The sequence below is a fragment of the Anolis carolinensis genome, chromosome 2 (assembly GCF_035594765.1).
Source record: "Anolis carolinensis isolate JA03-04 chromosome 2, rAnoCar3.1.pri, whole genome shotgun sequence".
NCBI classification, from domain to species: Eukaryota; Metazoa; Chordata; class Lepidosauria; order Squamata; family Dactyloidae; genus Anolis; species Anolis carolinensis.
Genome location: NC_085842.1, coordinates 99,755,821 through 99,771,778, shown reverse-complemented (window position 1 = coordinate 99,771,778; position 15,958 = coordinate 99,755,821). Strand labels below are relative to the sequence as shown.

The 15,958-nt window shown below is 42.5% G+C and overlaps 1 protein-coding gene across 1 annotated transcript in view; it reads right to left on the bottom strand.

Annotated features, from left to right (window-relative positions):
• Window positions 1–15,958, bottom strand: part of mgat4b (alpha-1,3-mannosyl-glycoprotein 4-beta-N-acetylglucosaminyltransferase B) — a 126,170-nt gene that overhangs the window by 31,556 nt on the left and 78,656 nt on the right. Inside the window, exons 3-6 of the mRNA XM_003217461.4 lie at window positions 14,076–14,216; window positions 12,726–12,859; window positions 4,559–4,605; window positions 837–950 (exon numbers count right to left, since the gene is read on the bottom strand). Of these exons, the coding sequence (XP_003217509.1) occupies window positions 837–950; window positions 4,559–4,605; window positions 12,726–12,859; window positions 14,076–14,216 (436 nt within the window). The remainder of the gene's footprint in view (window positions 1–836; window positions 951–4,558; window positions 4,606–12,725; window positions 12,860–14,075; window positions 14,217–15,958) is intronic.

Sequence of the window (15,958 nt, the reverse complement as noted above, 5' to 3'; positions counted from 1 at the left end):
ACACTATTGCACTATTATATTACATATAATGGGACTTGAAAATTCACATATTTTAGTATACGGGGAGTATTCTGGAACCAAATCACAGCAGATACTGTACCAAAAGTCCACTGTATTAAAACATCCTCAGTTTCCTTCCACTGCTCCTACTTACTTTGAAAGAACAACTACCATGTAAATATCAACCTTGTTAATGGAGTCAGATCAGAAACAGAGGACCAAGGAATTCTGCCCAACAGGAATAGTTTCCTTGGGCACAGGTAATTTTTCCAAGGACAGAAAATGCAAACAATTCAGCCAATTTTCAGCCAATAATGACAAACACCCTGTTGTTGAAACAGCCATGCATAAATGGGGCCTTCCCCCATGTTTATTACTGTACTTTCTTTGGACCTTGTTGAAAGAAATATCCACCATTGCCTTCTACAAGGCACACCACCCAGCACACAACCACACCGGGGGAGGGGGGGAGCAGAAAAATTGATTGGCTTTGACATCAGCTGTGAGATGAATCTGGTTCAATTCTGGATGCTCTGAAGGAGAAGATGAAGGAGCCCTCCATCTTCCCTCTATATTCAAGAGTAGTTAAAAAATCAGCCTAGATGCATCCCTGTAACCAATTCATGTCTGGGGAAACAGAGCTGCATCCTGCTGTCCCCTCCCTCCTGCAGTTGTTTCAGAATGGGAAAAGCAACTGGAACAACATCCACCATCTTCCATACGTATCCTGGAGGAGACTTATGCTCCACCACATTTGAAGGTCCTTTATAATGACAGACAATTGGGGTGAGATAGAGAAGCACAACAACAGTTCAAATCAAGCTGCCAGGTGTTACCTGACTCGTTCCTTGGGGTCACCAAATGATTCTCGGAGGCGGGAGAAGTCTGGGTAGAAATGTGGGGAAGGGGAAATAACTTCTAGAAGACCAGAATGAATTTCATTGGGGAACCTGAGAATGAGGAAACGATGAGGAAAATATTATTTTATGTGCAAAGAAGAATGTAATCTAATGCATTAGGAGACTGATAACATAAAGATCATGGCACACCAAAGAGAAAGGTAACGTTAAAAGCCACAGAAACCACTGGACTTTTATATCCTTTTTTTAAAAAACAGAAGAACATCAGCAGGGGTTATTTTTTGGTAACTGTAAATACTCTGTTCCTCTTACACTTTCTAAAGTTACCACAGCACCTGGAAAGGGAGCTTTTCAGGCACATTCAGGATGCCTTCTTATATTTGAAAATTGCTCAATATATATAATTAATACTAATGTCTTGAAATCGCATGCCACAGACTCCTGAATCCAAGCTTCTTTCCTTTTATGTTTGAAGTCTACCTTCATGATGAAAGATCTAAGCTTCCAAATGTCTTAAGCAGATGCAGAAATAAGCAGAAGTTTCACAGAATCCTTCATATATCAAGAAAGAGGACATGCACATTCTCAAAGTCAGATCAGACAACCCCACCCTGCAAACACACACAGAAGCACAGAGAGACTTTGGTAGGTGGCTTAGGGCTCCTAGATGCTTTGGAGTGCCACCATGGGTAATGGTTAGGGACCATGGGTGTCATAGTCCAAACAACTAAGCGGACAACAGGCTGCCTAGTTTTCAGTTACATATACTCATGTATTTTCACTCTTTTGCCGTGCGTGTTGGTATTCATTTCTTTGGCATTCATTTCATTGTGCCATATATAAATGACAGTTCACATTGCAAAATCAGAGTTATGGCAAACTGGCTTCCTGTCTATTACATGAAGATTGTTGTAAGCCACCGTGAGTCCCTTCGGGTGAGAAGGGTGGGATATAAATGCTGGAAATAAAATAAATAAATCTTCAGCCTTTTAAGACTTTGCACACACTGTGTGTGAATGTGGTTGGGAGGCGGGAGGACAAGAAAGAATAATTATGCCCATGGAAAGATGTTTAGGATAAATCGTCTTCGGATACATTTTATTTCTAATTTTATGAATCCAAAAGCTTCATAAGTAAACAAACTCACACACAAAAACAAAATAGTCAAATCAATCATTTGTAAAACAAGGATGGTGTGACTAATCAAGGTGTGCACAAGATGCTTTGATGTTTTCAAGGAATATCCCATGGTTCTTCTTGGAAGAGCTTCCTTATTTTTAACTTTCAAAATTACAAAAAAGCATTTTTCTTTCTGATGTACATTAGTAGGCTTTCAAAAGGCAGCAGATCTTTCATAATGTTCACATGAGTCATCTGAGTGCAAGAACGGGAGCTTATGTGGCTTTCGAGAAATTGTTGGACTGCAATTCCCAATATTCCTCACCATTTTTTATGTTAGCCAGGACTTCTGAATTGTGCAATCCAATAACATCTGGAAGACTATATGATTCCCACTCCTGTCCGGAGATTTAGAAAGAACTGGCAGTGGGGATAAACATTTTAATCATCTACAATTGTCCCTTTGCGCAACATCATTTAAAGTTGCTTGCATTTAAAATTGTCAAGAAAACCTGTTGAACAGATGACAAACAGACAAGCTCAGATGTGGAAAACTGATTGCTCAGTATTTGCAGGTGCAAAGTTTAATTAATTTCATGGTCTCCTACAGAGATTATATTGCTGTATTTCATTTTACTGTTCCTTAAAAGCATCAAGATTTTACTATTTTTTCCTGCTTTAATCCAAGATGCAATGAAGGACAAATGAAAGGGCCTTTATCAAGTAATTCACTTCATTTAAATGTCTTCGTAGCGTTACATAACATACGAATGAATATTCAATCTCCCAAGAGATCAGGGTCTTTCCCCCAGTGTCTTTTAACAGTACACATTTTGACAGTATCTTCATACAGACAGACAGATTCACTATTTGCCCTGCAGAATATTCTTTCCTCCCGAGCAAACAGACTCTGATGAGACGGATGGATGCTGTCCGAAGACAACCGAAACAGGCAACATGACCAAGAAACAAAAAGTAACCGATTTGTCTGTGTTCAGCCCCATTAAAAAACAAACAAACCCTGTTTCCTGTTGACAACCTTGTGCTCCTCCAAACTAATCTTCTTTCTGCAGTATTTGAATTGTGACGTCTTATAACCATTGCTGTTTTCTTGATACAGGAGCAATTGCTTTTTCTTCTAAGCCATCTAAGCTAAAGAACGTATTTTGACTCCATTGCGTTGCTTCCTCCCTGCATGCTTCTGCTCATTCAATTTAAAGGGAGATTCAATTTAAACAAGCAGTTTTACTAGGGAGGGAAAAAGCAAATCACGAAGATGATTAAAAGGAAAGTTTGCAGCATTTGGCGGAAGGCTACTTTCCTCGGCCATGCTCACCAGTCAGTCCTATTATCTATTGATATCTGTGTACTTGAGGCAGTAATGAGGCACAGGGCAAAACCCAAGGGGGTCTTTTTGGCTTCGACCTGAACTCTTAAGCTCTCATCAATTGTCCAATACAAGTAGAAGAGCTTTAGCAATCAGGTAGCTCCAATCTCTTCTTCCTCCACCCCGTGCCACCATCCCCCTCTAAGACTGCTGTTGCTACTGCTTTTAATAGGCAACATACAGAATGCAAGAGCACTAATGAAGTCAGGGACTCTCCCATTACCATTATCATCTAAATCTTCTGTCCTCTGAGTTCTGATGTTCCTAATTCCTACCCACTGACTCCTACAAGCCCACTAATAATTAAAAATGAACCACCAGTCTCCTATCCAAATCCTTTAAACATACACACACACAGACAGCAACTGACTTATGAGAAAACCCTGACACTGCAACACAGGCACACACTCACAGCTCCAGGACAGAAATTAACTGTTAAGTCAACATGGAGCTCTGGAGAAATCAGAGATGCAGCACTGGCAGGTCTACAGGGGAGAGAGAATATGACCTCACGTAGTAAAAGACACGGAGGGGTGGTTATTGATGCCAGCCCGAATGGAAGTAAACCCCAAAGACTCCATTAAGGCTCACTTTGGTTTGAGGTCAGGCCTGCAATGCAAGATTACAGCCCCCTCCACACCCCATGTGATGTACAAAACCTAAGTAGGATGCCGATAACAAGCACTGCGTGTCTGGAAATCTCATACATCTAAGTCAGCCATACCTGCCATATAGCCAGGAATAGCATAAAATCAGAGCATAGACCACGCAGCACAAGCTGTTGTTGTAAATCCGTGGTTCTCAATCAGTGGTCTCCAGATGTTTTGGCCTTCAACTCCCAGAAATCCTAACAGCTGGCTGGGATTTCTGGTAGCTGTAGGTCAAAACACCTGGGGACCCACAGGTTGAGAACCACTAGGCCTACAGTAGGCCTACCAAGAGACTGAGAAATGGGAAGGGAATAAAGAGATGCCATGATGATTGCTGTGTTTGGTACAGACTCTCAGGCAGGACAGAAACTACGTTTAACCACATGCATACTCAAGCCATGTGCTTTAGTTAAAAACTTGTTTTTTTCAGACATTGCATGTAACATTAAAACATTTTTCATTATTTTTATTAAAGAAAAACAAAAGCCTTCCCCTTATAAAAGAAATAAGACATTAAAGTAGGATAGAAGAATGCTGCTTACAGGCTTTTGATATTTTCCGATACTACTGTTGTATACTGAGGGTCTGTCTGAAAAGGAAAAGGAGACAAGCATAAGACAACGAGAAGGTGTAGTTTTATAAAGTATTTCTACTCTGCTTCTAAAACACTGTCTCTGCTATGCCAACAGCATTAATTTTTTCTTAACTCTTCTCAAGGATTGCTAGATATATTTTACTGGTACATTTTTTTCTTAAGCTTATCCTACAGAAGCAACTCAACAATCTCACCTGTATTCTCACAATTTGAGTAAGTTAAGCGCAAACTTGTGTGCCTATTAACCTACTTACTTGGTCACCCGTAGTGAGGTCACAAAGAACTTAAATTAACCGGAAGAGAAAGTATTACAAAAATGTTCTTGCTTTAACATGTAAGCCATTTTCCATCATAAATTTTCTTTATATTGTATCTCAATTTCTGATATACTGTACTAACAGATCTTCAAATTGCTTTGCACTTTGCTCTCCCCCCTGTGTTTAACCCCCATGGCTCTAAAAATGTGCAATTGTGAAACATTGTGTCACCAGTCTTATATACAATTTCAGCTGCTGCTCAAGATTTTGAACATACGTACTATTGAAAAAGGAGCAATTAATGAAATAAAAGAACAACATTCACATAATCACGAAATGCTCATGTTGGCAACAGTTATTCTTTTACAATTCTGGGATTGTTGGGTTTTAATACCTCTCTCACTCTTCTCTTTAATGTTGGGGAAAAACATTGGGGGAATGGGGGAAACACGAGCAACCTTCTGGGAGGGCTATCATAGAATCATAGATAGTAGAGTTGGAAGAGACCTCATGGGACATCTAGTCCAATCCCCTGCCAAGAAGCAGGAAATCGCATTCAAAGCACCCCCGACAGATGGCCATCCAGCCTCTGTTTAAAAGCCTCCAAAGAAGGAGCCTCCACCACAGTCCGGGGGAGAGAGTTCCACTGCCGAACAGCTCTCACAGTGAGGAAGTTCTTCCTAATGTTCAGGTGGAATCTCCTTTCCTGTAGTTTGAAGCCATTGTTCTGCGTCCTAGTCTGCAGGGCAGCAGAAAACAAGCTTGCTCCCTCCTCCCTATGACTTCCCCTCACATATTTGTACATGGCTATCATGTCTCCTCTCAGCCTTCTCTTCTTCATGCCCAGTTCTTTAGGCCGTTCCTAATAGGGCTTGTTCTCCAGACCCTTAATCATTTTAGTCGCCCTCCTCTGGACGCTTTCCAGCTTGTCAACATCTCCCTTCAATTGTGGTGCCCAGAATTGGACACAGTATTCCAGGTGTGGCCTGACCAAGGCAGAATAGAGGGGTAGCATGACTTCCCTGGATCTAGATGCTATACCCCTATTTATGCAGGCCAGAATCCCGTTGGCTTTTTTTAGCAGCCGCATCACATTGTAGGCTCATGTTTAACTTGTCGTCCACGAGGACTCCAAGGTCTTTTTCACACGTACTGCTGTCGAGCCAGGAGTCCCCCATTCTGTATCTTTGCATTCCATTTTTTCTGCCGAAGTGGAGTATCTTGCATTTGTCCCTGTTGAACTTCATTTTGTTAGTTTCGGCCCATCTCTCTAGTCTGTCAAGATCGTTTTGAACTCTGCTCCTGTCTTCTGGAGTGTTAGCTATCCCTCCCCAGTTTGGTGTCATCTGCAAACTTGATGATCGTGCCTTCTAACCCTTCATCTAAGTCGTTAATAAAGATATTGAACAGAGCCGGGCCCAGGACGGAACCCTGCGGAACTCCACTCGCAACTTCTTTCCAAGATGAAGACGACGCATTGGTGAGCACCCTTTGGGTTCGTTCGCTTAGCCAATTACAGCTCCAACTAAGAACTAGTTTTGTCTAGCCCACATTTTACTAGTTTTTTTGCCAGAAGGTCGTGGGGGACTTTGTCGAAGGCCTTACTGAAATCCAGGTACTCTACATCTACGGCGTTCCCTGTATCGACCCAACCCGTAACTCTGTCAAAAAAAGAGATCAGATTAGTCTGTCATGACTTGTTTTTGGTAAATCCATGTTGACTATTAGCAATGACCGCATTTGTTTCTAAGTGTTCGCAGGCCACTTCCTTAATGATCTTTTCCAGAATCTTGCCTTGTATCGATGTGAGGCTTGTCAGGGGATGATGGGGTACAGAGTGGATTCCAAAATTCATCATCCCGGTCTCACCTCCTTCTCCAGACTGTATTCCCATGCGGAGAATCAGCACTGGTCAACAAACACTCCAGCAGGCGAAGGGTTCAGTTGAAAATCAAGTGTTGTTAAACTTTATTTACAAATCTATTTACAGTTGCATTTCTCGGCTTCAGAGCATAGCATTCATAGTCCATTTCCAGCGAATGCTCAACGCCAAACACCACAGATAAGATAAACAACATTCCTCAGTCCGGAGGAAGTTCCAACCCTCAAAGGCCGGAAATCAAACCTCATAGGTCACAGTAATCACAACAGGCTGTCAGTCAAAACTAGCCTGCTGTTAACTATTTCATTACTGAAAATACACACTCTAGCTCATCAGCAGTAAACACTTGATTTACATTTCATACAAATACAACCATACTGCAACAAGGCTGCCCTCACAGTAATTGTTTGGGTCGTTCTTTTTTCCCTTCTTGAAGATAGGGACCGCATTCGCCCTTCTCCAATCTGCTGGGACTTCTCCCATTCTCCAAGAACTCTCGAAGATAATTGGCAGTGGTTCTGAAATAACCTCAGCTAGTTCCTTCAATAGTCTTGGATGTAGCTGATCTGGCCCTGGCGACTTGAATTCGTTTAGAGTGGCCAGGTGTTCCTGGACAACTTGTTTCCCTATTTGGGGTTGGATTTCCCCAAATCCTTCGTCTATTTCATGTTGCTGAGGTTGAAGACGGCTTTCTTTTTGTGAGAAGACCGAGGCAAAGAAGGCATTAAGTAGTTCTGCCTTTTCCCTGTCCCTTGTCACCATCACCCTATCTTCTCCTCGCAGAGGCCCTATCGCCTCCTTGTTCTTCCTTTTTCTACCAACGTAAGCAAAAAAACCCTTTTTTTGTTGTTTTTAATGTCCCTGGCAAGCCTGAGCTCATTTTGTGCTTTAGCCTTGCGAACCTTTTCCCTACAGGAGTTGGCTATATGTTTGAATTCTTTTTTGGTGATTTCTCCCCTTTTCTACTTCTTGTGCATGTCTTTTGAGTCTTAGCCCAGTTAGAAGTTCTTTGGACATCCATTCTGGCTTCTTCGCACTTCTCATATTTTTTTTCTTTGTTGGCACTGTTTGCATTTGCGCCTTGAGTATTTCACTTTTAAAAAACTCCCATCCATCCTTAACTTCCTTGTCTTTTAATATTGGCGTCCATGGAATGCCGCTCAGTATTTCCTTCATTTTTTGGAAGTCAGCTCTCTTAAAGTCTAGAATGCGTGTTTGACTTGTCTTTGTTTCAGCCTTCCTTTGTATGGCAAATTGCAGGAGCACATGGTCACTTGCCCCTAAGGATCCAGCCACTTCGACTGTATTGATCAGGTCTTCCACATTTGTTAAGATTAGATCAAGAGTAGCCTTGGTGGATGACCTCCGCAGAGAGCTAGATAGGGGGAGTGCGTCCCTTTTGGTTCTCTTGGACATCTCAGCGGCTTTCAATACCATCGACCATGGTATCTTTCTGGGACGGCTTTCCGGGATGGTTTTGGAGGCACTGCGCTCCAGTGGCTCCAGTCCTTCTTGGAGAGCCGTTCCCAGTTGGTGAAGCTGAAGAATACCTGCTCGGACCCCTGGCCATTGATCTGTGGGGTCCCGCAAGGTTCCATTTTATCCCCCATGCTTTTTAACATCTAAAAGAAACCGCTCGGTGAGGTTATCCGGAGTTTTGGAGTTCGGTGCCATCTCTCCGCAGATGACACTCAACTCTACTACTCATTTCCACCTAACTTCAAGGAAGCCCCTCGGATACAGAACCAGTGCGTGGCTGCTGTGATGGACTGGATGAGGGCAAACAAGCTGAAGCTTAATCCTGACAAGAAAGTCGTATGTCTGATCGGGGTATGGGTGGCAACCTGTGCTTGACGTGGTCGCACTCCCACTGAAGGCGCAAGTCCACAGCTGTGATGACTCATGGGCCATGTAGTCCCGTCCCTAACACTGTTGTGACAGATGAGGAGGAAAACTTAGGTTTTCCTCCGTTTCAGTCAGAATTGGAACTTTCTCAGCCAGAACTGGAACCCTTGCACCTGCAGGAGATTTGCCTTCCAGAAGTTTGCCAAACAAGCCCTGAGCCAAAATCTCCCCCTTTTTCTCGCCGTGATTATTGTCAACAACAGAGAGGAGCTCAACAGGCTAATCGCAGAAGCCTGAGAATCGCGGCCAAACAAATGGTTGATTAGCCTGCTTCCCATGAGAAACTTTAGGGAGTCATGCATCTGGACCCAGAGAATGGCTTTCGCTTCTGGTTCCCCAGAGAATCTGCTCTTGGCGGGAAACCGAGACCCTACTTAGGTGTTTTGCCCACGAAGGAGTCTTGCGGAGTCAATTCGTCAGCTACGGGAGTAGGTTGTGTGTGGACTACGCTACTCCCGCGGTCGAGTTCTTGTTCCTGTTTCCAGCCCTGCCTTGTTTCCCAGGACCTTGCCTTGCTCCACGGACCTTGCCTTGTTTTTGGACCTCGCCACGAATTTACCACGGATCCTGTCCTTGCTCCACGTTCCTTGTTGCCTTGAATCAAGCTTTGTGTACCAAGAATCAAGTTATTTCCTTGCCTTGCCTAAGTTTCATGGACTAAAGGACCTTGTCATCTCCCCTCACTTTGCTTGGCAAAGTGAGTGTTTCGGTTACTGGATTACAACTTTGGACCTTACTATTTCATATTGGACATTGTTTTCCTGGACTATATTTGACCTTTCCTGAAAGGTCTTCTTCTGAACTATATTCTACATTTACTTTTATTGACTTTACATATTTCCTTAATAAAGATATTAGATAGATTCTGGCCTCTGTGTATGGTTATTGGTGCTCTGCAGCCTGGGTCGTGACAACAGCTTGGGGGTCCTCCTGGACTCAGTGCTGATGCTTGATGCTCAGGTGTTGGCGGTGGCCGGGAGGGCCTTTGAACAACTAAAACGTGTGTGCCAGCTGTGACCTTACCTCGTGAAGTCTGACTTGGTCATGGTGGTCCATGCCTTAGTCACCTCTAGACTGGACTACTGCAATGCACTCTTCGTGGGGTTGCCCTTGAAGACGTCCCGGAAACTACAATTAGTCCAATGTTTGGCAGCCAGGTTGCTAACGGGAGCGAATTACAGGGAGTGGTCAACTCACTTGTTTAAGGAGCTCCACTGGCTGCCAATAATTTTCTGGTCCCAATTCAAGGTGCAGGTTCGTACCTATAAAACCCTAAATGGTTTGGGACCTTCGTGACCACGTTTCCCCCTATGAACCTGTACGATCTCTTCGTTCATCCGTGGGGGGGGGGGGGGGCTTCTCTCGCTCCCACCTCCATCACAGGCTTGGTTGGCAGGGACGAGGGAGCGGGCCTTCTCAGTAATGGCCCCCCGGATCTGGAACTCCCTCCCTAGGGAGATCAGGCAGGCACCCATCCTTGCTTCTTTTAAAAAGCAGCTAAAAACCTGGGGTTTTTTTTTCTGCGCATTTGAATAATTCAGTCCCCATGAGGAAAATTTAGATCAATACACCTTCTTTCGTACAGGTCCCTTTTTCTTATAATAAACTGAACGTCCGTCTCCCTCCCCTCCGGTCGAGAAATGTTTGCACTTTGTCCTTTGGCCCCAAAGCACTTTAGAACTATACTATTGCACTTTAGTTCAAATGGCGCCTCCACCAACCTGGTGGTCCATCATATTGTATCTGATTATTAACTCATCATATATGTTAAATGAATTTTTATGGTTTAATGTATTGTCCTGTTTAATGTAATTGTTTTGTATAATGTCGATTTTACTGTGTTTTTATTGCAATATGTTTTAATTGTTCTACTTTGTCTAGTGTTTTTGGGCCTTTGTCCCATGTTAGCTGCCCCGAGTCCCTGCCGGGAGATGGTGGCAGGATAGAAAAATAAAGTTACTTACTTACTTCTTACTGGCCAATGAAAGGTTCCGGTTATGGCAGACTGACCTATTGGGACCCAATAATGATTCTCCCTGTTTCACTGTAATGTGTAGAAGCACTTGCTCTGTGAAAAATACCCGTGTGGCTAAGGGTTAATCCCCACATCAATCACATGCATGATGGGATCATCACAAAAAGTTGCAGCATTATTTTTGCACCACTGCTGAAATCACTTAATCCTCCTCAACCCTGCCATTAAAATTATTAATTAGTTATGGATATTCAGGTTGCAGGTAGCCACTATGCTCAAATTTTCAATATTTCTAAAGTTACTGAAACCAATAATCTTTTCAAACCAATACACACTGTATATTATTTCTTCAAAATGTTTCAGTTGCTCTGCTTTTCATTTGATCTTGTTTTATTTATGTTAAACATTTGTGCACCACCCTTTATCCAGCACATTCCAGGGCACTGGATAACAAAAACTGGGCAATAGTCTGAAATATAGAATGAAATATCATAATCCTAATGATCAAACAGGTTACTGAACTTTGCACCAAAAACAATGCAATGAAAGATAAGGATAAAAAACAAATTTGGTTTTTTTTAGAAAGGGGGCACACAAAAATTGGCGAGTGATATTGTTCCTCTAAATTTGTATCCTGATTATTTCAAGTTGACTCTCTCACAAGATTAAGAGAATTTGGCTAAAAGCAAAAGGAGGAAACATTAAAATGTCATGTCTATAGTCAAAGCCTGCCAATCACAAGCCTTCCAAATGTTTGACATGCCACTTTTTCCAAAGAACCATTTGTCTCCATGTCCCCAAGAGCACACGCCCAGCAGTAAGCTAAGGGTCATCCATCTAAGCCACACTGGGTGACTAAACCATGTGCAATGCTCCACAGGGACCTCAGTGTTTGCCTTCGCATGCCATGTCGTGGTGCCCAGCCCAAAACGAAGAATCCTGGAGCCCTCCTAGTTCTGAGGATCTGGTTTATTCGCTCCTATGATAAACTCCTGATCAACTCAAGGGAGACAAGAGAAAATAAAAAACCTTCTTATTTGTTTTATTTAGTTTTATTTGAAGCTTTTATCTACTCCAGCCTACCTACACAGCAAGGCTCCTTAGGGGGGATGTATTTATGTAAATTTGTGAATTTATGTAAAGCCTAAAACACCTTGTTAAAATAGTTTTTAAACCACAGACAAAACAGCTAGAGCATCCACTGTTGGTTTTAAGGGCTGAAAGCACTGTGAAATAATACAGGCTCAGCTGGACACCAGAAACTCAAGAAGAATGGAGCCGCCTGACCTCTCTTACTGAAAAACATGCTTAACAGAGGAATCAGAAGACAAAAAGTGTTGTTGGTCTTTCTACAACAATGTTACTGAAGGCATTTTTTCTCAAAGGTATTAATTTGTTTTTACAGAGAAACAAATTTATTTCAAGCCTGAGATAAATAATCCCAGTGGGAGTACTAGCAGAAAACATACATACACACTCCAAAGCGGCCACAGTGTACTAATGTGCTGCAGTTGTTCTAGCTGCACGGCTCAGAAACTGATTCTGACGTAAGGAATTAGTCTAACAAAACAGACAGGGTTCCCTCAAGCCTTCTCTTGGGATAACTAGCTGGAGATGGCAGCAAATGCAAACGATCCTGAAAAGAAATTTTAAAGACTGTGTCCTACCAGAAAAGTTCAATGAACAGCTGCCTAACATTCTGGAAGGACAGAGGTCAACAAGTCAAGTGAAATTTAAATTAAAGGGACCCACACGAGTGCCAGCTTGGCAATAGCCATGCAGCCTTCTGCTAACATATTGACCCTCTACAGCTGAGTGCATCCAAGCATTGTTTCACAATGGAAACAGTCTGCTGTTTCCATTGGTAGGATGTGCCCAATGATCTTGTCAGACAGCACCCCGAGGTTAGACTTAGAATCATAGTCTTGTCACCTGGTGCCAAAAAAGGAATTGCCCTGTAGCCACATGGGGATGCAGTTTCACAACCACATGTGGCCTCCTGGACCAAAATCAAGCCCCTGTCAGACAGACAGTAAAGAGATACAGAGATGCTGTCAAAGCTGAAGTCAGAGATGAAATGAAAGGATCACGTTACCTCAGCAATCAGGACAACTATGACACAGTCTTCCTTCTCCTGCTGGTTGAGCTCCGAGATCAAAGAGTTGAGAGTATCTGTCAGGTAGGAATGCACTTCCCGCTTGACGCTGGGGATCCCCATGACCACAGATACTGCAAAGGAGCAAAACAAAATTGAAGTCCCTCAATAACAGTATATCCTCACAAATTCATATTTTACGTTTCAAAGGAACCTAGCATTCTATTTGCTTTCTCCAAGTGTTCCAAATTCTTCATGTACTCTGGAGCACATGAAAAATTTGGGATACTTAGAGAAAGCATGAACCAATGATCTTATGGGTTAGATGTACAACTGGAGGGTGTTCAGTGGCAGAGGCTGGAAAAGTTACCCTTTTAGACTACAGCTTCCAACCCCCTGTCCAACTTACCAGTCTTCCCAAAAGTAACTTATCCAAGCACTGACAGAAGCCACCATGGCTGTCATGGAATAAGGTCCTCAAACAACACATTGTTTTTGATTGGAAAAGCTAGTGATGTCTTAAGAGGATCAAAACTGCCTGCCTGACAAATATTTTACCTCCAGAAAGAGGTTTATTCTGAAAATCAGGCTTCGGCAGCTGGTTGAAAGGAACAGTGTACAGTTTTACATTATCTCTTCTAAAATTTAGTGCAGTTTTCCCCAGACAGGGTCTTTTATCTGATGTGCATGTCTGTGCGGCACCCAATCCTGCACTCAGTTTGTGCAACTCTTACTATCCTTCTGTGCCACGTAGTGTGGAGCCTCAGAACGACTGGTGTAGTTCACACGGGAAAAAGGAGCACAGCCACTCTCAGGTCACATCCTTCCCAAGAGCTTCCACTGGGATAAGTTAGTTAGTGCAAATAAATAAGACTGAGAAACATGGGGAGCTTCTGCTTTGATCAGCCTTCAAGCTGAAAAACCAAACTGTTTACTAGGACTGATGAAAGCATTAGCAACATCTGTATGTATGCTTAACTGTCCCATAAACCGTTCACTCTTGGGACCAGTTTATACAGTACGGTTGCCAGATGGAGGCAGCTTATAAATCACTCCACCACCAAGATGGTTATGGAGCCGAGTCACACGGATCATGCTGTTGGTCTGGTTCATAATAATAATGGCTGCCACAGGAAGTGAACAACAGCAGCCTCCTCAACAAGCTGTAACTTGTAAATCAAATCTGACTTACTTATCCTAAGATGACTGTGATATCAGCCAAGCAACTTGGCTGATAGCAGTATCCTTGTCTGCCTTCACGCCTCAGTTACAGCTGGGAGAGTGTAAACAAGGATGAGACAAGAAATGAAGGGAAGTGACTGAAAGCAACGAGCTCCAACACTCACTTACCTCCTGTGCGCCCTTGTCCAACGTGCACAGCCGGCTGCAGGCTGTTCTCCTTTGACAGCAAATGTGGCAAATGATGAAAAATGGTGGGGAGGTGCAGCACATTCTTGTTAGTGATATTCCACAATTTTAATTTTGTTTCATCTGCCAGAAGGATGGAGGGAAGAAAAAAAGGAGAGTGAAGGGGAAGACTGTAAGGGAAAGAAAGAAGCTGTGATGCTGCACAAGCAGACCCACTCACTGCACCATCTGGCCAGCTGAGATGATCACTTAACTTAGGTTAATCAGTCCAATCTTCTTCACTTGTACTCACTAATCCCATTAAGTGCAGCAGGAATTACTCAGGACAGATAAACATGTCTCCTCCTCCTTTTGTGACTAGGAGGAGGAAGTAGACATTAAATGAAATCTCTAGCAAAAAGATCTCAATCTGCACCTTGAATTTTTGTACTATCATAAATCAAGGACCCATTTCTCCCTAACAGGTTTATGTTCTGAATCTGTGCCATTTCAAGAGACTGAATATCTAAAGCAGCAACTGAACATTTCAAAAGCAAAATGAAATGTGTACCTAGCATTCAGTTCATCAGGATATGTATACTGTATGTGCTTTCAAGTTGTCTATCAATTTATGGCTACCCTATGAATGTCACAGGAATTTCTAAATCAAGGAATACTCAGAATTGGGTTTGCCAGTTCCTTTTTCTGAAATATTGAAAGGTATGAGGCAAACCCTCGTTTTGCCAAGGAAACCTTATGATAGGATCACCTTATGGGTACCATAAATGGAAAATAACTTAAAGGCAGATAATAACTACAACCGAAGTTTTAATTAAGAACAATCATATCATAAAGTGTGCCATTTCAAAAGAGAACTGTATTTCCCGCTCTATTGCAATTCCAGGAGTACTTCTATTAAGGAAGCTTCTAACAAAGAAGCTAATGTCACTTTATCTTTGTGTGTCTCCAGTAAACAATGCAACAAATTTTGAGCTGGGAAAGAATCGCTTTCTACTGTAGCTGTGTATATGTTTACCTGCCTTAAACAGGCAAGGTAAATAGCAGTTCCCCTAAGAATGTATTACTGAGCATATATGAACAGCAAAATGGAGGAAAGGGCTGAGCAGATAAGTCTGCCATCACCAGCTAGTCCCAGTTTATTAAAAAGGTATAGATCTGAAAGTCTGGCCATCAAAAGAGAAATGTTAAGAAAAGTGGAAGGCAGTAAAAGAAAAGGTTGTCCTTAGAGGCATTTTGGAAGAAACTTTAATAGTCTCTAGAAGTTTCAAAATGTTTTTGATTACTTGTGCAAGGCTTAGCTGACCTGGTTGTTTCATTTCATGTGTATATGTTGTTTTGAATAAAAGGTTTGCTGGAACACAATGAACTGCTGTTTGTTTTTGCAGTATATTAAACTGTTCCTATTCTTGCTGTGTTACTTTGGCCTCCAGTACCAAAGTTTCTGTGAAAGAAGCCATGTGTAGAAGCACTTCTACTTCGTTAACTCCTACATTCCCCAGATGCAGACTTTATATGCCATTATCGCCAGGGGGGCACTAAAGTAGCAGAGACTTTACTATGTGTGCAGCTTTTTACTCCCAGCATGGACTGTAGGATCAAGTAAAAGGGCAGAAGGGAACAGCCTTTACAGAGTGTCCACTTTGGGTTTCATAAGATACTGGGGGATCTGCACCTTGTTGTAATGGAGAATTGCCACTCTGGGAGAATTCCAGAGAGGGTACGCTTCCTTTTTGGAGCTTTCTTTTACCAGGAGATAGTTTTGGGTCTGCAAAAATAGGCAGGGCCAACATGTAGTCTGTGGACCATGTGTTCCCAACTTCTGACCTACAAGAATCAGGTGGCTAGAACCACTACAAAGAGAAGGA